The sequence below is a fragment of the Caretta caretta genome, chromosome 8, assembly GCF_965140235.1.
Source record: "Caretta caretta isolate rCarCar2 chromosome 8, rCarCar1.hap1, whole genome shotgun sequence".
Taxonomy (NCBI): domain Eukaryota; kingdom Metazoa; phylum Chordata; order Testudines; family Cheloniidae; genus Caretta; species Caretta caretta.
Window position 1 is genome coordinate 36,703,093 of NC_134213.1, and position 24,110 is coordinate 36,727,202.

Below are 24,110 nucleotides of genomic sequence, written 5' to 3' on the forward strand. Positions count from 1 at the left end.
CTGAAGAGTCCAGAGATCTTGATGACTGGCTTTGTTTTTCTAATAAGTAAAGTGGAAACAGGCTTGTATTGGATAAAATCACATGTTAAGGGCTGCAGGTGCTTCTTCACACAGCACAACATATTTCCCAGGAGACTCTGTGACAGCTTGCAGAAGCCAGAGTTATGTCAGACTACCATGTGTCTTTAGACAAATTGATTACCTTGATATATTCCAGCTAAATCTGCATTTTGTATCCTGAAACTGGATTACAGGCAGCACTGACTGTATGGAGAGGAGGACTAGCCAACATCATCCTGTAGGATTTCTTTTTGGGCTACAGATAATGGCCCAGAACATTAAGATCTCCATTTCAGTTCTGCCCAGATTCTAGGCTAAAAAAAATCTCACTTGGTCTCTAGTTCACTTTTACAATTTGGTTAGTCTCCCATTTTAATGCCCAGCTGCAAGCAAGAGTCTTCAGTGAAGAAGAAAGAAAAAGGTAAAATCTATGCAAAACAAAGTTCCCCAGTAAATAATGAACAAATCACCTGAAAACAGAATATAGAAGAAAAGGTTTTCATAAGATTTCCAAGGCACCACCACACTGTGCTAGCAAACAGAAGCTTCACAACTTTACCATCCCAACTAAATATACCTCTCTGCTGCTTCAATAGCCACAACAGACAGCACCAGCTCAAACCTATGCACAGCCTTCTACTGCATTCACTACATTTACATGCACTCCAACTATCCACTTTGCCACCTATTTAGATTATTTTAAATTTGAGCAGTTTCTTAACCTTCTATGATACTACAGCACACAGCTATTTCCTTCACCTCACTTTCCCCTTTCTCCACTGACATTAATGCTAAAATTGCCATAGTAATTTATTCTCTTGAAGTTCTAGCTACCATAACATTTTTACAACAAACCTATAGTACTACATTCTTAAAGTATAGCCACAGTCAGAATGACTATGTGACAGAACTCCAGATCCACCCAACACCTTCTCTCATCAATTTACAGAACACTGCTAACGTCCCTACAGCAGCCCTCCCTACTGTTTTTCCCAGCATGCCTTTCTGCAGCTGGCCCTTTAAATTTGGCAGCCTCAAACAGCTACAGCCCTAAAGAAACCATTTTCTAGTTAGCAGCTGTATATTTTTCTGTCCCGGTCGGTAAGTACCTACTATGTTCTCCCGCCTCCTCCACTTTTTTTATACTACTGAGGAGACAGTATTTTCTCTCACTACATTGGAATGATACCTTATTACTTAATGTATCTGTTCCTGGTGCATTTTTTGAGCCCTACATAGTTGTTTTACTGGCAAAAACAAGTGTATATTGATGGTTGGCATTGTGGAACCAAAAAAAAGCTACAAGAAACACTCTTGATTCTATTCTGTCTTATGTATTATCAACAGAGGTACATGCTAAGTGCACAATCTGTATTACTGAGGATGATGTCTAGGGCATGACCCCGCTGAATTTTCAGATCCCAGGGCAAGCTTTGTAAGGCTGGAATTTAGAAAAGCGAACATACAAACGGAGTCAATCAGATCTGGAAGTTAATGACAATGGATCAATAGGAAGCCTAGATGTTCAGATGGTCCCTTCTAGCCATAAACTCTATGACTATATCCCTCCTCCATGTTATTTTCACATTCTTGGCACTTTGAGGGCCTGATCCAATTCCCAGTGAAGCCAATGAGACTCCTTTACTTCCGTGGGAGTTGGATTAGGCCTTGATGGGAGATTTAGGGTTCTTTGCCCTGCACTAGGGGACAGGGGGTAAGGATACTAGGTGGACTTGAGTGTGCTTGTATTTCTACTTAGCAGTGAGGTGAGTAAAGCATAATAATGTGTGTGCACTTCACTGTCATGTAGGGGTGAGGTGGGCACAGCCTGGGTGAGAGGGGTGCACTCTAAGTGTGCAACTCGGCCTAGGGCACAATCTGAGTGTGCAACGCCGCCTCCTGGGGGTGAGAGGGGCTCAGCCTGAGTGCCCGAGGCGCTAGGCCGCCCTCCCCTGTGCAGGCCAAGGAGCAAGGGGCGCTGCGCACCGAGGGGCCTGTCGCCTTCTGGTGGCGAGCTGGGGAGGTGCCGTTGCCGTTAACAACCCGCGACCCGTGCTCGCCCAGAAGCCAGGGCTAGCGGGGCGCGCTCTCCTCCGGCCGCCGGGGCGCGGGCCGTACCTGCTGCCTGGGCCGGGCGAGCCCGGGGTCGAGCCCGGGCCGAGCTCTCCGCGCTGCGGGAAGGAGGCGGCGGCGCACTTCCCCCACGGATCTTCGCCCCGCTGCGAGCGGGCGGGCAGGCTGGGCCCATCCACCCCTACCCGGGGCACCCGGCCCGCCACCCTCCCTGCCTCCGCGCAGCCCGGCGCGGCGAGCCGCAGAGGGGGGCTAGCCAGGGGGGAGGCGCACTGACGGCAGCGGTGTCAAGTACGGAGCGCCGGGTTACGTGCCGACGCCGGGCTGCCACGACTCGCCGTCTGCGGGGAGAGCCGAGCCGAGCGCCGGGGCTGTGCGTGCGCTGCGAGCGGCGGGCTCTGGCCGGGCCTGCTCTGCTGCTCCGCCGCAGCCAGCCGCCTTCCTGCCCCCGGCAGCTCCCGCGCGGGGCAGGTGCGCTCACCTGCCGCCGGGGCCAGCGCGCCGCAGCCCCGCGTCCCCTTCACCCGCTCCATGTGAACTTCGAGCCCCGGTAAGCCTGCGCCCGCCGCCCGGAGATGTCCGCCGCTTCCCGGGGCCGCTGTAGTAGTAATCTCTGGGTCGGGTCTGACTTTGGCTGCCACTGATTTGTTCGGCTCCCTCCCTCAGCCAAGCAAACACAACCCGGGGGGGAATCGGAGATGGCACTTAGTGTATCAGACCTATTGAAAATAATGATTATTAATAATAGACTAGAATATCAACAAGGCCAGCGGGCAAATAGTCTGAAAATAAAATGAGCCCATCACCCTGACATGTTGAATGTCTGCGGGTATAAAAGTGTAAAGCCCACACAGCTGTGGATTTCCCCGGTCCCCCCCCCCCCGCCCCCATCTAAATCTTGCGGTGTAACTAAAGGACAGTAATTTGTTTTTCTTTAATCAGTTGCATGGCAGTCGGATGGTTCAGGATCTTATGAAGGCAAAGCCTTTTAGGAGCATCGGGCCCTGCATTTTCCTCCTCCTTCCCCCGAAAATTATAGTATTGCTTTATTGGGATGGGTGGGGGTGTCTTTTTTTGTTTGTTGTGAGGTCGTCATGTTTTAGGTGGGATTCTCCTCAGTCTCAGGAGTTTGGCTTTTAGAAATCAACTGGTTCCCCACTTCCAGGGCTTCACTGTCAGAATTTTAAATATCGAACTCAGTTCTCTCCCCCAGGCCGCCAGAGGGACGGAAGTGCCTGTTTTTTGGGGGGATTCTGATGGTCTCAAATATCCAAGGATGCAGAGCCTTGTGTGGGTTCACTGAGCCTATATTTTATTTTCTAGCAACCTATGGTGACTGTGGTTACTTCTCCTTATGGCTTCTTATCTTTCTCTTTATTCTTACAAACTGGGTCATTTTCAGCTCGCTCTAGAGTGCATAGCAATTGATGTATTGATTTCGGGTATGAAAAAGAGTAGCTGATGATTCTAAAGTTCACCAGGGATCAGCAAATCCTTTTAAACAACTGTAAGATCTGAAGAAGACTGTGGAGAATATAGCTGGGTGTATATCTGTCTTGTGAAAGATTCTGGTTCTACTCCATTCAGTGTACACCAGGGTTATGCTAAGAAGCAGGATTTGACTCTATTGTCTCTCAGTTTTGATGGTTTTTTTTAAGAATAAAACAAATTACTTAAGTGCTATTTTTTGAGATTCAGTTGTTCTGTATTAACGTTTATTAAAGATTTCGCTCCTGACCCATTAAGTCTACACCAAGGTAGAGCAGATATCATGAGTTGAATCCATTTGTCTCAGTTTTTAAAATCTAATTTACTATATCTGTTCTCAGTCTGGGATTCTTGTGTTCTGTGTTTTTTTATCAAAATGTATTAATTAGTATTAAAGCAATTACATAAGAAAAATATTGTTAAATTGTAGCTTGCTCATTCTTTCACAGTTTACTTTTTGCGATTTTTAAATGTTACAAACAGTATAATGTTAAATGATAAAATAGCTACAAGATTAATTATTAGTAAAAGCATGTCTCATGTTGAAGTAGTACAAATTAAATGCTAGAGTGTTTCTGAATTTGAATAAGGTGGATGTGACATTATTTCGTCACTGTATTCCCTCACAGAGGGACTGGTAGAAACTAGAGATAATGGAAACATTCTGGCTTTAAGCTTTCTTGAATATTCTGTAGAAGTTTCAAAGTAGGAGTTGTTGGTTTGATGTACTTATATTAAATTGTCTTTTTGACTTCAGAACTTCCATCATTTTCACATCCAGAGAGAATTGGAGTGTAAAGTTTTGCGATCTGTACTTTCAGTGAAACTTGTTCAGTTTCTCAGGGGAAAAAAACAGCCTTTAAAAGAAGTTCACCTGATCCATTCATGCAACTTCTTAACAGCAGTTGTCTTGGAAGTTAATTTTAATCAGGCTAATTAAACGAAATATATTGATTAAAAACAAAATATTACATATTTTCCCACACATGTTAATACATTTTAACGAAAACGCTTGTATTGAGCTTTTTTAAAATTTGGTGTTGGTGTTTTACTTGGACACATTTTCAATTATTTTTCGTTTTCCCTTCATTTTCTCTTCTCTAGTAATTATTGCTTACATCTAAGAATTTGTTTGGAACATACACAGATTAGTTTTTGTACTCCCTACATTTGATTTGCTGTTTAGTTGTCTCCCACAGCTGTCGTGTAAATAGGATATTTTGTACTTAAAATTTATAAATTTCGATTCGAATCTTTAACAATGGCTGCTATATCTTTCTGAAGTTTAAATAAAAAACATTTTTCGTTGCAAAAACTCGATCGACAGTCATGGAAACGGTCATTCTTTAAAAATTGTCACGATCGGAAACCTAAGGGCAAAACAGCAAACTTTAAAAATGTCACTTTGGAATTAAAATGAATCCGTTCCGTTTCTGTAGTCTGGATTCCGGTGAACTAACTTCCAACTAGTTTAGAGGGTTTAGATCGCTTTGTGATATTCCTGGTGAGATTAGTTTTAAAAGCACAAAAGATGGAATAAAAATGGTTTCAAAAGTTCAAAATTATGTTTCTTAAAATCTGGTTGTTTAGATTGGCAGATGGATGTATTCAGTTTGTAATTCGAAGGCGCATTTAAATGTCTTGTCTAAAACCTATGAGGATAAATCTGGTTTCTAGAAGCTGGTTAGATGCTATAATTTAAGATAATTGTTCGATACAATCTTGCTTTTCCAACAGATCTAAAAACTAAAATTTTTGTTTCAAATTAGTCAAACCCTTTAAATTGACGTGGTGCTGTGCGTATCCCTTTTTCCAGGCTGTCCCCCACAGCTAACAAGCCGTAAGTACTGGTGTAGAACTGCTTTTCGAGTGTTTCTCCTCTAATTCGGTGTGTTTATAGGAGAGTACAAGGGGAAAGACATAATTGAAACCTTGCTTTTAAAATTTGTCTCTGTAGCAGTGGATTGACCATACCTGGGGGGGGGGGGGGAAGAGAATATAACAATGGTACATTTCCTTCACAGACAAACAAAACGGGAATAGTAAAGAGAAGCTCAAATTCCGGTGTAGGTAGTGGGGTGGGCTGCAGATGCTGCACACACAGTGAGAGGGCACTGGCTGGCTATTAAGGATTCCCTTGCTAGGTTAGATCACTTACCACAGAGGAAAATATCTTTTTTATTAATTGTGCATTTCCCCTTTATCTCTTTTACCGAGCATAAATATTTGGGTTCGGATTTAGCCCTTAAAAAGCAATCTTGTTCAGGTCCTCGGTTAGAATGATGGGACGTGGCAAGCGATCCCGATCCTTGGTTTTCTCTTCTAATGCTTTCCCTTAGCAAGTGAAGTCGCTGTAGAAGTGGAGGACACCGAGGGGCGTGTGAATGCCCCACTAGGAGGAGTGTGCAGGGCGTTCCTTGGGAAGCCGACCGACTCTAGACATCCACTGGAGCTTCACCTCCTTCCGCAGACCTCTCGCCGCCTTGGGAAGAAGCTGGGGAGAGGTTTTAGAAAGCAGGGTTTGGTCTGGGTCAGGACGGCTTGTGAACACCAAGTCCTGGGGAGCTGGACTTTGGGGTTGGATCTGTCAGAGAGCTCATGGGGGTCACATCGAATAATGCCCCCCCCCCCCGCCAGCGCCACTCGGGTTTGACTTTTTCTCCTGCCTCCTTAGTCCCAGTCGCCACCTCCTGCCAGTGTCAGAACTAATGCCACTCTGTACGTTTCCTGCTGCCCCTGGACTCGGAATTTTCCTTCGGGTAGCCGAGCTAACACAGCTGGTCAGGCGAGAGCCTGTTCCTTCTGGGGGTGGGTGCTCTGGGAGCTACAGCAAGGGAAAGGGAGCCCCGATCGGCTTGGGAGCAGTAGCCAGACTGCCTGCCCCGCCGAGGGGCTCTGGGCGGGAGGAGGATGGGCCATGGCGATGAGGCAGTGGACCCAAGGGGAAGAGGGTGGGAGTGGGGGGAGGATGAGCCATTGGAGTAGGGGCAGCTGGTGCTGGCGAGGGGCGATCAAGGGCAGAGCAGCGGAGTAAGGAGCTTTCCCTGCGGAGCCCCCTCGGCGTGGGGCAGCCGCTCTAGCCCGCTCGAGGGCAGTGCCCGGCTCTGGGGGTGGTGCGGGGAGGGGGCTCTGGAGAAGGCGCAGTGAGCCCGGCTCTCGCCTCTACCGCGCCAGTTCCACGCAGCTGCCTTGGGTTCTTTGATACAGCGAAATGTTCCCACCCCCTCCCCGCGCCCTGCTGGGGACCCCGCTCGCCCTCACTGCAGCCAGTTTGGTCCGTCGGGTCCCAGCGGGGAGGTCCCCCGATGCCCCGCCAGCCTTGCCGGGCAGACCGGTGCGTGCGAGGGGCGGAGGGGCGCGTCGGACGGGAGTGACATCTGTGGCCGGACAGGTAAAGTCCCTACGTCCGGGCACCCCTTCCCTTGCCCGGCTGAGGGCGGCGGGAGGGCAGGGCTGCTGGGCACACCCAGCGCTTGGCAATGCAACTGGAGCTTGGCTAAAATCGGCTAAGGCCATGACTGAGGCTCTGGGTGTCCCCAGGGGCAGCGTCTCTTAGCTCCGCGAGCTCTGTTCCGAGGCCAGGGGAATCTTCCCTTCACCCCACTCGGGTCCCCTCATACCCTAGGCCAAGGACACTTTCATCCACTTTCCCGTCCTCCCAACCCCGCCGTCCAGGAAGCCCCTTCCCAGGTCGCCCTGCACACAACACTGTGCCTGCTGCGTCCTCGCCAGGCCCGCGGGCCGCTTTGCAGGGGGGAAGCGGGGTGACCTGCTAGCTCTTTTCTTTTTCAAGGGGACAGCAGCCAGACTGCCTGCTGACTTTTTCAAGTCCGTCCGTCCGTCCGTCCCCCAGCTGAGCCTCCTGGGGGGTGTTTCCAGCCTGCTGATTCCTCAGCTCGGAGTCAGCCCTAGCCAGCCTGACCAAGAGCTGCTTTTCCCTGGAAATGCCGGGCATATTTACGCGATGAATTTTCTTCCCTCCTTTGGGACCCTCCCTTCTGATTTCTCATCTATGGCTGTCTGGGGCCTGACACTGAGTCACTTCTCTCTCAAACCCCGAATAACTGCCGCTTCCAGAGCGGGGTGTCTATTCAGACCTGCCCCGGGAGCTCGGTCCCGAATCTGAAAGGAGATGAAGCTCCCAGGCGGGTTCCTTTCCCTGGATCCCTGCAGCTGTGGGGAGAAGGGGCTGGAGGAACAGTCATTTTTATAATTCAACTCAATATGTATTTAACCCTCTCCAAACAAAGGTTAGAAATGAGTTAATAGAAACCACAGCTGCAGCTCAGTTCTGATCTGTGCTACTGTGCGGTTGTGTATGTGGGTGTCTGCTTTTGCAGGGGGTTAGCATGTGGTATTTAGTGTTTGGGGGGGGGGGTTCTGCAATGAATGGAAAAACTGGATCATCTCAAAAGGTCACAGCAGATCTAACGTGCAGCGAGAATTTAGCAATGTCTTTCCACTCTGGGCGAATGCGTTTGGTTCAATCACCGGAGTAGTATACCTTCAGAAAACACAGGGACGGTTATTTTGGTACATGATGTTATCCAGGGGACCCGTAGGGCCAGCTATTGTGCATTTTCTCGCCATGATCGTTATGCCAGGGCTTGAGTACCGTGTTGAGATACTGTGCTCTCCCCGTTATGCTAGGAATAGCCCAGCTTCTCCTGTTACCTGAGCAAACTTATCTGAAGGTAACTGTCCTCCTGGTCGTTCATTGCATTTAATAGGGCTCTGCCAACGAGTGGCATTGCCGTCATTTTTAAAGGCCGCTTTTAAAGCTCGAGGACGAGGCGGCTTGCAATGATTTATGTGGAGTTATTTTTAAAGGCAGCTTTTAAAAACTAGCGGACGAGGCGGCTTGTGGGGATTGATCTGCAGTCCCTGCCCCTTCTTTCACTTGCGCCAAAGCTCGGGGGGCGAGCTGGCCACGATCCTGCTGTATTTTGGGGAGGAATGGGGGGAGACTTTTAACTGTGTTCCCTTCTTCGGAGAAGGGGCCCGAGCTGCGTGCCCCGGGGGAGCAGGCTGGGGCTGGTGTGCACGCGCCGGGAGGGGGGCCGGCTGGGGATGCAGCGGAGCCCTGCGCGCGCGGGGGGCGGGGCCGGGGGCAGCGCGCCGTGGAGGAGGGGAGGGGTGGGGTGGGGGCCGGTCTGTCTGTCTGTCCGTCCGGCGCGGCGCTGCCTCCTGTACAGTAGGGCGCCCCGTACTGTACGCCTCTCTCTGCCGTGTTACCCGCTCTCTCCTCTCTCTCCCGCAGATCTCGCGAGAGCGGCCGGCTGGTGGCTGTGGGGGTTGCAGCAGCAGCGGCGGCGGCGGCGGCGGGCGGAGCAGGGAAGCGGCAGGCGGAGGCGGCAGCGGACGGGCGGCCGGGCGCAGGGCGGGCAGCATCATGGCGGACAGAGACAGTGGCAGCGAGCAGGGCGGCGGCGGCGGGGGCGCGCCGGGCGCCGGGGGGTCGGGCTCCGGCGGCGGCGGGGGGCCGGGGGGCGGCCTGCAGCACGAGACCCAGGAGCTGGCCTCCAAGCGGGTGGACATCCAGAACAAGCGCTTCTACCTGGACGTGAAGCAGAACGCCAAGGGCCGCTTCCTCAAGATCGCCGAGGTGGGCGCGGGCGGCAACAAGAGCCGCCTCACGCTCTCCATGTCGGTGGCCGTGGAGTTCCGCGACTACCTGGGCGACTTCATCGAGCACTACGCGCAGCTGGGCCCCAGCCAGCCGCCCGAGCTGGCGCAGGCCGCCGACGAGCCGCGCCGGGCGCTGAAGAGCGAGTTTCTGGTGCGGGAGAACCGCAAGTACTACATGGATCTGAAGGAGAACCAGCGCGGCCGCTTCCTCCGCATCCGCCAGACCGTCAACCGGGGGCCCGGCCTGGGCTCCACGCAGGGCCAGACCATCGCGCTGCCGGCGCAGGGGCTCATCGAGTTCCGCGACGCCCTGGCCAAGCTCATCGACGACTACGGCGTGGAGGAGGAGCCGGCCGAGCTGCCCGAGGGCACCTCCTTGACTGTGGACAACAAGCGCTTCTTCTTCGACGTGGGCTCCAACAAGTACGGCGTGTTCATGCGGGTGAGCGAGGTGAAGCCCACCTACCGCAACTCCATCACCGTCCCCTACAAGGTGTGGGCCAAGTTCGGCCACACCTTCTGCAAGTACTCGGAGGAGATGAAGAAGATCCAGGAGAAGCAGCGGGACAAGCGGGCCGCCGCCGCCGTCTCTGGGCCCGAGCCGCAGGCGGAGACTGAGAGCAGCGCCGCCGCCGCCGGGCCCCCCGGAGCCCTGCTGCAGGCCGACGAGCCGGAGGAGGATTGATCCCGACTTGGCTCCTGGCTGCCTCCCTGCCTGCTGCACAGAGACACACACACACACACACACAGACACACACACACACACAGACAGAGACTTATACTGTAATAAAGAGAACCCCAGACACAGAACCAGAGAGAGATAAATACAAAAAAAAAAAGTAAAACCAACAAAAAACAATGTACCTGTTAATAACTCCAAGGGAGCACCACCCACTCAACCAACCTCCACAAACTGACAGCTCAGCAACTTCTCCGACTGGCCACCCATCGCTGGATGTTCCTCCACTTTATCCACCATATAAAACAGTAAGCAGCTGCTAAAAACAAACAAAAAAAAAACAAAAAAAGTAATAACATTATATATGAACTGTGTTTCCTACTTGATTAAAAAAAAATATAAAGAACTGAGTGTTTATTTCCCTAATTAACCAAGAACTTTTGTACACGTTTAAGCTATTATTATTAAAAGTGTTTGCAAAAATGGTCAAGATTATAATAATGCTGAATTATATAAAAAAAGTCCTTTTCATGTTGAGCTAACATTTGACTTTAGCACAAAAAAAGAGATATTTTAGAACACGTAAAATAATATTTTTAGTTTTTTCTTCTCATTTTGTTACCAAATTTCAAACCTTACATGGAGGTTATTATAGTATATTTGACACCCTATATACCTGTGATTAGAGATGTGTATATATATGAGGGCTAGGCATGCTGTGTGTCTGAGCTTTGTCTAAATGTTATGCAGAAGTTTGTAGAGTTAAAAGGTACGTAGGTTTAATTCATGCAAGGTAAACAATAAGTGCTCTCTTTTATACAATATGCATTGCATCTGGACCTTAAACATATAAAATGGTCAGTGAAACTTCTGTGAACATGAAGAAAAATTATTAAAAAAGGCATTTAAATGAAATTTGCTAACTTGTGATTTTTACGTTTGAACCAAAGTTATTCAAATAGTAAAAAAAAAAACAACAAAACAAAACAAAAAAAAACCCAGGAAAAAAAAGTAAAGAATCTCCTCCCATAATTTTCTGCACCTGTTTGGTTTACAACTAAGTAGGCGTATTGTCATTATTGTGTATATGAGATGTACTTGTATTGTTCATAATATATTTTTTTTATTATGTGTACTTAAAGTACTTACCTAATGTGCAGCAATTTCCAGTAAACCTGTTTTTGGACAACAGGTAGTGAGTCTTTTGTGTGGTCACTGGCACTAGCACTATCTCCTAAACTTGTAAAAGGTCTGCACCTATACTTTGATTTGTGCCAGTGCTATTAACTTATGTAGGCCTGTTATAGAAATCAGTGCAACACAATTATAGAGTAATCCTACTGAGCCATGGATTTTGAGTTTCATTTAAAAGTGAAAGCCAAGATGGTGTATGTAAAGGATTTCCATGTAGCTGTGGTGCTAGTTATACTGGCTACATACATTATAAATGTAGTTGTGACCCCCAAGTGTACAAGCCTTCTATCAAAAGTATGTACTTGTGAGATATAGTAAAAGTGTAGGATATGAAAATGCAGAATTTAACAGAACACTAATTTGTCAAATTGTGTTCTCCAAATTGAAATATTTATAGTAATAGACTTTTTACAGGTTTTTCTTTTAAAAAGTTTGTGTGCTTTTAATTGACTAACTTCTTGCTGCTGTATAGTAAAATATTAATATATTTTTATCATTAAACTGCTGCATGACTATCATCATTATGAGTGAAGAGAAAATGTTATAAAAGATGCCTTAAACAGTAAATGTTCTGGTTTCAATTCTGTAGAAAACATTTAAGAAAAACAAGAATGTTGTTCAACTAAAAAGTTATTGGGATGCAATCATTTTTCTTAACATTCTTGACAAATTTAGCCGTGTAGACCTAACTGCTGTATATAGAAGACACCACCTGTTGGAACAGGAAGTTATCTCTGCTTCTCATTGATTGTAAAGGATCTAGCCTAGAAGAGGGGGGGAAAGTTTGTTTAAAGGATTTTTATTTTCTGATGGGGTTTTTTTTCCATTAAAAATATAGTTCTCTGGTTTTGGAGATGTACTGCAAGTGTCAAAACAAAGCTATTTCCATTGCACGCATTTCCCTTTAAAAAAGTTTGCTATTAGTATTCACAGAAAGTTAAATATGAGATGACAGTTCAGAAGTTAAGGATTTGTTTCTGTAATAATCACTGGAAATGATTAAATTGCTTCATTAAGGTGCACTTTTCCTGTTTCCAGATAGTAAAAATAAGCTTTCATAGTGCATAATGTGATATTTGAAATGGTTCTCAATTGCACGTAAATGTCTAATAACCTGCTTTTTTAATTGGAGGGTTTGATGAGCAGTTTCATTTATTGTAATTCAACAGTGATGTGGAAAGGACTGCATTCTCCATGCTGCTAGATGTAGTTAGGGAAGTTAATTGTTTTGGTATTGCTACTTGACTATGTCTTGGTTCTACTGTTTACTACGGTTTTAAAAGTTATACTGCAGATTGACACACATTGCTCATAGTTACAAGTGTTCTACGTTATCAGCAATAAGTAGTGTGAGTCAGTGAAAATACTGCAAAGTGTCCTTCCTTACTTTTGAGTTAATATAAGCTTTGTTAAATACACAGGCTTTTCCCCAGGGTCAACATTGACTAAAGGGAAATCTTTACCTGTAAAATTCAGATCCTACATGGTATCTGATTGGGTGAAGAAGTGCATGGGTTGTTGCAGTTCCATTCATACCATTACAGCTTAACACAGTTTAGCAAAGTGTTGTGAACAGTGTCTGAGAACTTGTGGTCAGTGTTTTATTTTTGTGTTTTGTTTTAAATTAAATCCACATCCAGATATTCTAGGAATTTATAAATGATATTGATGAAAGACTAAATGACTGTAAAGGATTTTATTTAATTTTATTGGCATCTCATTTTTTTTCCTGAGGTGCTTGGTACTTTACCAAGGTTTTTTATCTCAGTATTTAAAACAAAATACAGTTGGAAAACCCTGTTTAATGTTAGACGAATAAAGGTAATGGTATATTTGACCATATGTGTTGTTCTAAAAAAGACAGTATGCTCAAATGTGCCAAGAAATTTAATTCCTGAAAAATATGCCTTATATTTTCCTTGATATGCTTTTAAATGTCTTGTAGAAAAGGTCCAAGAGCATGATAAAACTACTTTATATGACTAACTGCAAGAAAACTTGAAATTCATTGCAATACTGACATACGTTTATTTTTAAGTTAAAGGGACACTGTCAAGTAATTTATAATTAAATATGACCTCTCTTTAAAGCGGTTATAATCTAATGGAGAATGTCCTCCAGATTCTAAGTTCATTTTTTTTTTGTTTAAAAAAAATTGCTCTGTCTCTGAGAAATTAAATAAAAAAAATTAGCCACTGTTGATTCATGCCTCTTATTTATTGTTCTGCTTGTGCTGCAAGAGGCAGCCATCCAGCCACAGGGGGAGCAAAAGCTAACTAACAAACCAGAACTGTGCGGAAATCATTGAAGCTGCCTATGACAACAAGGAAGTTTACAAGTAAAGCCAAGTTGGCTTTTGCACCCTATGAAGTGGAGGAGGGAAATTCAGTTGTCACCAAATAGAAAAATCCGGTATAGGGGTGAGGAGTGGGTGTTCTTTTCAAACTTCTCAGAGGGCATCATACACAATGGAGAGTTTTAAAAATTAAAACCTTTTATTTTAAAAAAAAATACTTGACAGTGTCACTTTTTTGAGTATCCCTTGCAGGGGTTGAAATTTACTTAGTGTAGCGTTCTTTGAGAAGTAGTTCAAAACTAGCAATTTACTAAGAACTTTTCAGACATTCTAAAGAGAGAGGCTGTCCACTTCGAATGGCTAGTGAGACGTAACAGTCATATCGGGCAAGGCAGAAAGCTGCTGGTAATTTTAACCCCTGCCTAGAGCAGACCGATAACTTCATTTGGGAGCAATTACTTTGTTGCCTTTAAAAATAGCACTGTAATCACTCTTTTTATGATTAGCTGTAGTATAACCTTTATCCCTTTCAAACTATGCAAACTATTAAATGTAAATTAGGATTCAATTAAAGATAGTTGATTATATTACAATCAGATGGCATTCGTGCACTAACTGGAGTATATACAAATAAAGCGATTAGTATGACTTTTGTATGCTAACAGCAAAATATAATATACCTACCTATTCTAAAAATATGAACGTTAATATTGTATAACGACTGCAGGGGTGGGGAGGGAATGTTACCTCTTACCTTCGTAAAAGGGGATTTAAGATTTTTATAACTGTTTTCCATAAAACTTTATTTTTGTCAAATTTTTAGGTATTTAATTTGTAAAATAGATTTTGCTTTGTACTAGCATACAGAAAATAGGGTATTGATTTAAACTTTTTGAAGCCACGTGATCAAGTAAATTTGTAATAAAAAGTCAATGGATCTATATCAGTTGTACTCACTGTTTTCATTTCTTGTACGTTCTAATGCAGTGGTGCTATACGTCTCCCAAGAAAAAAGTAAACTGAATTTGGGGAGGAATGGAGTGGGAGGAGGGGGGAAAAGGATAAATATTGACAACATAAATTGAAGTGATTTTTCATATCCAAGTAACTTTTATTGTCAGTGAAGATTTGGTAGATATGCATTTTTATCTAATGCCTAATGCATACAACTTTTTAATAATTCAAATCTGAAGTTCTTGACTATGCGTCCACCTTTACGTAATCTAGTATCTGTAAATTCTCAAACTGACCCTTGGATTACTTTTTTCTGGCCTTTAAGAAGAAAAAAAACCCTTAGTTTCCTCAAAGCCTTACAAGGTTACCATGTTACATTTTTGCTCCTTTACATGTTTCTTCCCCCTTCCTCAAAGGTCAGTCTCCTCCATTTTAATTTCTCTAAGATAAACATTTTAAAGCTTTTTAAGCAAAAAATAAGCTGACCATTTTGGATTAAGGACTTCAGTGGATTCAGCAACTTTCATAAGCGCTAACTTTTTTTTTTTAAGTCCAGACTTTCCGTTTCAGGGCATATACCAAATCTGATTGACTTGTTCCTATTATTTCCAAAGCTGTCGGGGATGGAGGTGGATATCCTGACATTGATGTACAAGAATGCTAAAACAGGTTTAAACTTTATGGGAACTTACACAAAACATGAAAACTCAGAGTATAACTAGCAGTGCTGAATTTTCTGTTTTTTACCAACTCAGTTTGTAGAAAATGAGCATCTGTGTGTGATCAGCTAGTTAGAAATCGGATTGCTCATTCAGAAATCTACTCCTAATTCATGGTAGTTTTCTGAAAGGAATTTGCTGAAGTTCATTCTGGAGAGCTTCCTGCTAGTGAACACTGTCAAGATTTTTTTTTTAAATTAAAAATTGTTTTAAAAATCCATTATTATGCTAAAACATTAGCTTTTTAAAATTTTCAGATTTACTTTACCTTCACTTTTCACCTCCCATGTTAGCTGTCTACTTTTTTGCTGTTAACTCAGTTTGGATAGTTGAAAAGTCAAGGTCAGTTTTGATATCTAGACAGTTTGGAAAAAGGTTAAAGTAGTAGCAGGTTCTACCTCTGCTTCTGAGTCCCCTGCCAGTTTTTGTGCTTTAACAGCCACATTTTATTATTTTTTAAAAAAATATTCTCTTTGTACTTCATAAAGCTTTTTACTCCTCTTTACCCTCCCCCACAAAAATGGGGGAAACTGAGGATAGTGAAGTTTTGGTAGTGTAACAGTGAAACTGATTGCATGCAGAGTGCTGTCAAAATGATGTGTTGACAAAAAGGACAAACTAATCTGAGATTTTTTCTCTAATCTTTCAGCTGTGGGAATCTTGCATGTTGCTTGTAAAATGAAAGATAACTTGAGAGAGAAACGAGATTAATGGCGTCACTTTACACTGGGTAGGTTCATTTTGGTTTCAGTCAGTTTAACACTCTGGTTCTCTACCATTGTGCAAAAAGCTTTGTGTGTGGGTTGCAAACATGGCAGGGAGGTGGCATATATATATTTTTTTTAAAAGTTCATGGAATTTTAATTTAATGAACTTCTCTAAACCTAGTAACATTAGAAATGTTGTTAGCCAAAACCTAAACTTTGGACCTAAAATGTTTGGCATTCTTTTAAAACTGAGCTCTTGTGTGTTTGGAATTACTGAGAGTAATGGTCTGAATGAAAATGAAAAATGCTTCTCTAAATTTTGGCAGCAAGGAATTTGTGTGTTGGAGTGGTGAGGCCAGGAATCGGTTCTGCATGTCTTCTCAAACAAGAGCTACTCCATCTCCTCACTCACACATTCATGCCAGATAGTTGTCTTTAGTTTGCTTTGTGTTGGTTTTTTTTAGTCTCCCTCTGCTTTTGTCTTTCGAAGTATAGTAGTTACTGTGAAAACTGTCATTTGTCTGAACAGGGTAGAGTGGCATCCATGAGGGCCAAGTAAAGTCATCTTATATAGTGGTTTGAAATGTATTCCATGATTTGTGAAATACAAAGCATGTGAGGGTTATTAGGGTCACACGTTGAGTTTATCAGTATAATGCATCTTAATAGCCCTAGATGGCATATAGGAGCGGAGTACCAAACTCTCAACTGGCTAATTGGGTAGTTCAATACACTTAAAATTGTGATTAGAGAAGTATATGGGAACTGAAGGGTAGAGCGGGGATTTATTTTCTAGTGTTGGTTTCTACACATCTAGGACATTGTGTGAAACTAAAAGAAATAAACCAAAACTGGATCCACTGGCTCAGGAAAATGAGTTGCTCTAACCAGCAAACTCGGCACAAAGAAAGTGATTTGAACTGGAAGAGGTTATGAAAAGAGAGCAAGGTGTACTAACACAAATACAAAGCCTTTCTATTAGCCCCGGGTGGACTCTGGCCTCCTTCAGGGAGAGCCCATAATTGTGGTCCGGGAACTGAGAAGGACCAGGCCCACTTTCAATAGAACCTCAGGATGGGAAGAAAATGGTCCAGCAGACCTAGATGGCTTTGAAGATGTATACTCTAAAACTGCGAGAGGGTTGTTCAAGCACCTCAGGCCTAGATTAAGAGGTAGATTTATCATCAATTAACTCTCAAACTTTTTGCCTTATAACCCGGGTAGCTCATAGGGGGCTGGATGTTTGCAGTTCTCTTACCAAGCAGGCAGCTGCATTCTGCAACAGTTCTTGGAAATATTTTCTAGAAGTGTTACCTTAGGATGGAGTAGAGGAAGTCCTTTGAGCAAAGGGAGAATGATTAATAGTTGCTGTGGCATAGTACCTGATGAGCTCTTTTGAAGTACCTTTGTCAGACAATGGGTCCCCAGACAAATACATTAGTTTATCAGTCAAAGACAAATACTGTGCTTTCTAGTGCATACTACCTCCACTTCATTTGTTCTGTGAGACTGGCATGTCTAGCACCCCAAGTTCCATGGTAGTGTAAAACCTCCACAGCAGACTGGCAGGTGAGCAGTAGTGACACAGTAAGTCCCAGATGGTGAGTGGGGAAATAGAGTCCCACTCACTGAAGTCCAGTGCTGTACAGTTCACTGGGAACAAGGTATAAACTCTGCAACCTGCAATTTCAGTAAAACCTAAAAGTGGAGTGAAGTGTTGAGAGACTAGAGCACATCAGGTCTATATCTTTAAAAATCAGTTAATATTTAATGTGCAGTATAAGTACTTGATGATGTGTAAGAGCACAAAAGGGAGATTGCTGGATTCTCCTCTGTGAAGCTTTTCTGTATATCTGATGCCAGTATGGTTGTACCTGTGTAACTGAGAGGAAAATTTGGACCTAAGAAGTTTAATGCAGAGGACAGCCTGCACTGGTAACTAGAGTTCTACTTATATTGGGGTGATTTCGTTCTCCGTGTAGATGATGTCTCTTATCAGATGCCTTGGGATTTCATGATGACCACCAGGGGACTGTTGTAGGTAGTTTCTGTATCCATGTCAATTCCTGGCCACCCTCTGTATCTTGTTTTTGAGCTTGGATTAGAGGCCTTCGGGCATGGATGTTGTACTCTGGTCTGCTCACCCACCGCTCCACCGCTGTCATCAGGCTGAAGGGCGTCCCTCTTTGGCCCAACCTCAGAGGCTAATGGCGCCTGTTTGGGGATAATACTGCTCAGCCTGCTCTTTAGCAGGTTGACTGCTCTGGTGGCCAGTTGGCTCATCATCGCTTCTGTCATTGGCTATAAGTAACCGAGGCTCCTACACAGCCTCTTCCTTAGCTTTTTCCTCATAGGACACTGTAGTGAGTGGGGAATTGGAGCTGATGATGGAAGCCATGTACTAAGCCTGACTGATTAAGGTGCAGAGTTTTTGAAATCCTATTCTGAAGCTGTGTAGGAGGGGAAAAAAGACTAATTTGCCTCTACTGTTGATCACAGAGATGCTGAGGAAGCTTTAGGCTAGAACTTGCAACTTGATATATATGCCTCTTGGCTAGTGAGAACCAATGGGATGGTGTGAAGGATGTTATAAGAGCTGATTGGCAGAGTCCGTTAGGTGACACTTCTTTTAAAGTGCCCACTGCTCTTAAGAAAATGATTAGACCCTTGCTCAAAATAAAAATCTTGATGCTGACATACTCTTCATTTTATCACTCTGTTTTGAATTTTCTGTTTTGTGGAGAAGGCTGTAGAAAGACAGCTGCAACAACACCTGGATTCCCAGGTCATCTTGACCCACACCGGTCTGGGTTAGTCCTGAAAGTGATACTGAGACTATGCCTGGGGGTTTTCCTGGTTGCTGGCCGCCTGGTGGCAGATAATCAGATGTCTTAGCTGATTTATATAGAGCTATTAGTTAACTTGGCCAGGAAGAGGTTTTGACCCTAGCAGGAGTATATGGAGTCTGTCTTGAGTGGCTCAGTTCCCTTTTTTCTGAGAGATCCCATATCACAGTCCTGGGTACTTGGTCACCTGTGCTAAGCATTCCACAGAGTTGTGTTCTGTGCTTTTGTTCAGTGTGTGTGTGGAGCTTTAAGCATGGTTTGTGAGGAAATATGGGCTATGGTGTCGTTAGTATGGGAGGGGGTGTGTGAAACCTAGTTCTGTGTTCTCATCCCACGTAATCTGGCACAATGTAGTAATTTACTCAGTGCTTAGCTGAGACTGGAGCTTGAATAAAGACTAACTGGCAGTGGGTCAGCCCATATAAGACTAAGATCATTCTTGTTGGCTGGAGTAGACAGTTTGAAGAATTGACAGGGGACTATTTCAGTTCTCATTTGGGAGGGCGTCTCTGGCTTTTGTGATCCAGGTTTGCAACTTTAGGAGTTTATTGGGTTCCCAGCTGCTTTTGGGTGATTAGGTGCCAGCAACGATCAAGAATTCTAATTTTTCAGTAGCACACAGGTAGACAGTTGTGGCTCTCTGAGATGTGTTGTCCACGTGAACCCCACTCTAGGTGTGCTGGATGTCTACCAAAGTTTGGGACCCTTTCTACCATTGTCTGCCCTTTTCCTTCTATGATACCATAGCAGAGGTGCTCAAATCCGGCAGTCCCCTGCTACAATCATGAGGGACTAAACGCTGGGCAGCGTGTCTTCAGAGAACAGCTCATGTGTTTGGAACCTGCTTTCTGCAGAGCTAACATTTCAATTTCTGGGCAAGTTGCCAAGATTTTTGATAATGGATTGTATTAAGAAGGGTGAATGAGGGCCTGTGATATGCAGGAGGTCCGATTAGGAGATCTGGTGGTCCCTTCTGGCCTTAGACTCTCTGACTCTATAGGAGATGGCATTATAACTTCCAATAAGCTGATGAGTCCATAATTGTAGGAGAATCCATAATTTGCCATTCGTTTATCAGGATATTTTGTTTTTAATGGAGAGGTACAATTCTATATAAAAATAGTGTGTGTGAGAGAGAGAATTCAGGTTTTCGTAGGAGGGATATTTTTATGAAATAATTTGTCTACAGGCTGAGATGATGGAGTTGTTGTCACTGGGGCATATCTGTTCAAGGCAAGACCAGACAGAGGACAACTGATGTGGATTCTGGAGAGGTCTCTCAGTACTGCATGGCAGTGTTGCAGGGTGATGGATTAGATGGCCTAAGAGCTATTTTCTACAATTAACATTTGTGAATTAAATTCTTTAAACTGATATGTAATGATGGTTTTTCTTTTGGTCAGCATATGTAGTTCAGTTTGCAGATAGGCCTTTTGATCACACTGCGTTAAGAGCTTGATTTAGCAAAAAAATATGTTGGGTTTCCATGCTGCATTAGGCAATGAAAGTCCTGGGAAATTGGTTTCCGCAAGCTTTTGCAGCGCTATACAGTAACTTGTATGCTGAATCAAACTCTTGGTGGGCCAAAGTAAAGCAAATAGACCTTGGCTTCTAACTGAAAGATAAAACTTTAGTATCCAGTAACAGAGTCATAATTCCTAGTTCGATTATGGCGGTAGCACAGATTAATTTGATGGCAACTACCTAGATTACTGCACCAGGTACAGAATGACTGCTTGCCTTGTGAATATATGGCACATCTGTACAAGCAGCGCAAGGAACTGGTAGTCCTTGGAGCCCCAGTAAAGCATCTTGAGGCCAGAGTCGCTGCAGTGGAGGAGGAGGAGGAGACAGAGAATTATTTACAAAGACAGCATATATAGATATTGTAGACTGGTTTTTTCTCAGGATTGGCTTAATTAGTTCTCCACTTGAGGAAGCCTGTCTTATGATTGGAGGGCAGCAAGGCAAAATGAAGGGACAAACCCTTAATTGAGGATGTACCTTTTGATAGAGGAAAGTGACTGTTCTTCACACACCAAAGTAGGCCCCTTCAGAAGATGGGGATAGTTGAGAATTGTTGATGTACTGCAGTGGCAGAAGATTAGATCATTAGAAATATGGATAGTCAAGTATAGGGTTACTGTGAGAACTGTTTGCTGACTTGCTTCAGGGGTGCAACAGTAAAAATCTCAGAGATACCTAGGTAAACTTCTAATGAGTGCTGGGGAGAAGCCTGTGGCTATGGTACATATTGGGATCCGGGATGTGGAGATGTTTAGGTAACTAGGAAAAAGGCTTCAGTTTAGGATTTATGTGGTACCTTTTTCTGAAATGCTTTAATTGCTACATGTAGGGCCTGCTCGACAGGGAGGTGCCTTAGAGAGTTAATGGGAAGCTGAGAAGAGGACGCAAAGAGTTTGAAGGGTAAATAAATTAGGCACTGAGGAGCTTTGGAGGGTAAAGAGGTCCTATCTAGAATGGATTGGGTTCTGCTTTAACCCAAGTGGAACCAGACTGGTGGCACAGAACGTTGATAAGGTTTTGAGAAGATTATTTAAACTAGGAGCTGAAGGAAAGCTGACAGGTGCAGTGGAGCAGTTGGATTGGACTAGGGCATCTGCTTGGGTTGTCGGCAATAGAAAGGGATCTCTGCATCTAGGAGAGAATATGCAGTGGAAAATGGAGCAAAGGCAGGTTGAGATTGCAACAGTACAGTTTAGAAAAGGAAAAGGGTGTCAGACTAAGGAGTTAACTAAGAAATAGGCACACAGCCAAAAATAAAAACTGTAAGTGTCTTTGTACCAGTGCAAGAGGCTTAAAAATAGATGAACTAGAATGTCTGGCAATGGAAGAGGACTTGATACAATAGGCATTACTGAAACATGGTGGAGTCATAAAAATCAGATACACTGTATTACCTGGCTATAAACAATAGAGGAGGGACAGATTAAGTAATAGAGATGGTCAAGTAGCACTCTATCTAAAACATTTCCATCGAATTTGAGAGAACTAGAGTTGAGGATCATGCATTAGAATCTGCATATTGACAAATCCCAAGTTATAAGGATACAACTGTATTACTGTCTTCCTGACCAGTTCATTGTTGAAGGAGAGCAAAGAGGCAGTTGATTCTTCATAAAACTAATAAGGGGTGACTTCAGCTACCCATGTATGATCTGGTCAGGTCTCAAAATAGAGCACAATTTGGAGAAGTAATTTCTTGACACCTTAAATGATTGCTTCTTATTCAAGAGAGATTCTTGATTTAGGACTAAATAACACAGAAGAATTGATTTAAGAAATAATTATAGTTCAGCCATTAAGTAATCATGACCATGGTATAATTACAGGTTCAATGCTCTCAGGAGAGGGAGAAATAACACCTAAAACCAACCAGGTGATACTAAATTTAGGAAAAGAAGATTTCAGGAAAATGAGAATGCTAGTCAATCAGACCCTAACATCAAAAGGGATGAGAGTAAAATCCTTAGACTCAGCAAGGAGGGTACGTAGGTATCGCAAAAAGTCATAAACATTCAAGAAGGTGTGCATGGCCCTGAAGCTGAAAGAAAGCAGGGAGTCAAGACATAAATCAGTGTGGTTAAATGGCAAGGTATAAGAGTTACTGGAGTCAAACAAGTATTTTTTTGAAAATGGAAGTCTAACCCAAGTGAAGTGGATAGAAACCCATGGCAGGTAACATGTAAAAAGGCAATTAGGGTTAAAAGGGGTTTTGAAGAGCTGAGAGCAAATGAAATTTTGAAGTGTGTTAGAGGCAGGAAGGCTATGAGAGAATTTGGGTTCACTGAGGTATGAGGCTGCAAAAGGAACAACTAAGGAGGTCAAGGACATTGCAGAGAAGCTGAGTGACGACTCTGCATCAATTTCATCACAGAAGAGTTTGAGAGATACCTGAACTTGATCTACCCTTTAAGAGTACCTCATCTTCCTTATCTGAAAAGACCGAGGTGTCCAAAGAGGAGCTGCTGGAACAAACTAGTAAATTAAAGCTCTGTTATGACCAAGATCAGAGCTCATCCAAGAGTTCTGAAGGAACTTGGGAATGAAATGGCTGAGTTGCTAACTAAAATAAATGCCTTATTAAGATCAGTATACTTGAGGACTAAACAGTAGTAAATATTGTACCTCTTTTTAAAAAAAATGTTACGGGTGAGCCTAGGAATTACAAACCAAAGACTCTTGCTTTAGTACCAGGTAGTCACGTTGAAATGGTTCTGCAAAGGAAAATTGAACCTCTAATAATCTACTAGGATTTTTTTGAATGCGTTGACAAAATAGTGGGTAATGCAGGACTAGCTGACCTAATGTATTTGGATATTTTAAAAGCCTTGACAGTTCAAGATGCTACTAAGGAAACTAAGTATAGGGTGAGAGGTAAAGTAATATCAGGGGGCAAGGGGGCAGGTTATCTTCCTCGTTCTGGCCACTGTGTATCACTCGAGCAGCACAAAGTGGTCAGAATCCTGGCCCAAATTGGCCATCTGAGAATTCCCCCAGCCTGGGAGAGTCCTCAACTGGTATAAAGCGGTGTAGCTGGCTCGTATACCGGCTCCCGCCCCCCCCCCCCCCCCCCGACAGTGGGAGTGCACTCCGACAGTGGGAGTGCAGTGTGCCTGTGTTTTGCCATTTCTCTACTGATGTATGTATAGGCCCTAGACTGCTCTCACTTTTAACTGCTTAAAAATCAGGAAGCCATATCAGGCTCCCTGACTAGATTATGGTGCAGGAGAGAATCTCAGTCCTGGAGGATGAGAAACTGGCTAAGGAAGAGAAAACAATAGGAAGGTACCGTTAGCTTTTATCGTAGGAAAAAGGTTAACAGTGGATGCCTCAAGGCTTCATATTAGAACCCGTGTTTAATATATTAACTAGGGCTGTCAAGCGATTTAAAAATAATAATCTCAATCGCGCTGTTAAACAGTAATAGAATACCATTTATTTAAATATTTTTGGATGTTTCTACATTTTCAAATCTATTGATTTCAATTACAACACAATACAAAGTGTACAGTGGTCACTTTATTTATTTTTGATTAAAAATATTTGCACTGTAAAGAAAACCAAAAGAAATAGTATTTTTCAGTTCACCTAATACAAGGACTATAGTGCAATCTCTTTATCATGAAAGTTGAACTTACAAATGTAGAATTATGTACAAAAAAAATTGCATTAAAACCTAAAATAATGTAAAACTTTAGAGCCTACAAGTCCACTCAGTCCTACTTCTTGTTCAGCCAATCACTCAGACAAACAAGTTTGTTTACGTTTGCAGGAGATAATGCTGCCTGATTCTTGTTTACAATGTCACCTGAAAATGAGAACAGGCATTTACATGGCATTGTTGTAGCCGGCGTCGCAAGATATTTAGGTGCCAGATGCTCTAAAGATTCATATGTCCCTTCATGCTTCAGCCACCATTCCAGAGGACATGCGTCCATGCTG

General features: G+C 43.8%; 1 protein-coding gene across 7 annotated transcripts in view; it reads left to right on the forward strand.

Annotated features, from left to right (window-relative positions):
- Positions 1-2,477: 2,477 nt before the first annotated feature.
- The window catches only part of PURA (purine rich element binding protein A), a 29,577-nt gene continuing 7,944 nt past the window's right edge, over positions 2,478-24,110 (forward strand). For 4 of the 7 annotated variants that reach the window (XR_012669617.1, XR_012669618.1, XR_007357967.2 and 1 more), the window contains exons 1-2: positions 2,478-2,683; positions 8,882-10,236. Coding sequence is in view for 1 of the 7 variants with exons in the window: in XM_048860326.2 (XP_048716283.1) it covers positions 9,014-9,934 (921 nt within the window). In the remaining 6 variants the exon portion in view is untranslated. Of the gene's footprint in view, positions 2,684-8,881; positions 13,323-15,740; positions 15,822-24,110 lie in introns of those variants that run through there. The other 3 variants (XR_007357968.2, XR_012669616.1, XM_048860326.2) reach the window with 2 other exon arrangements.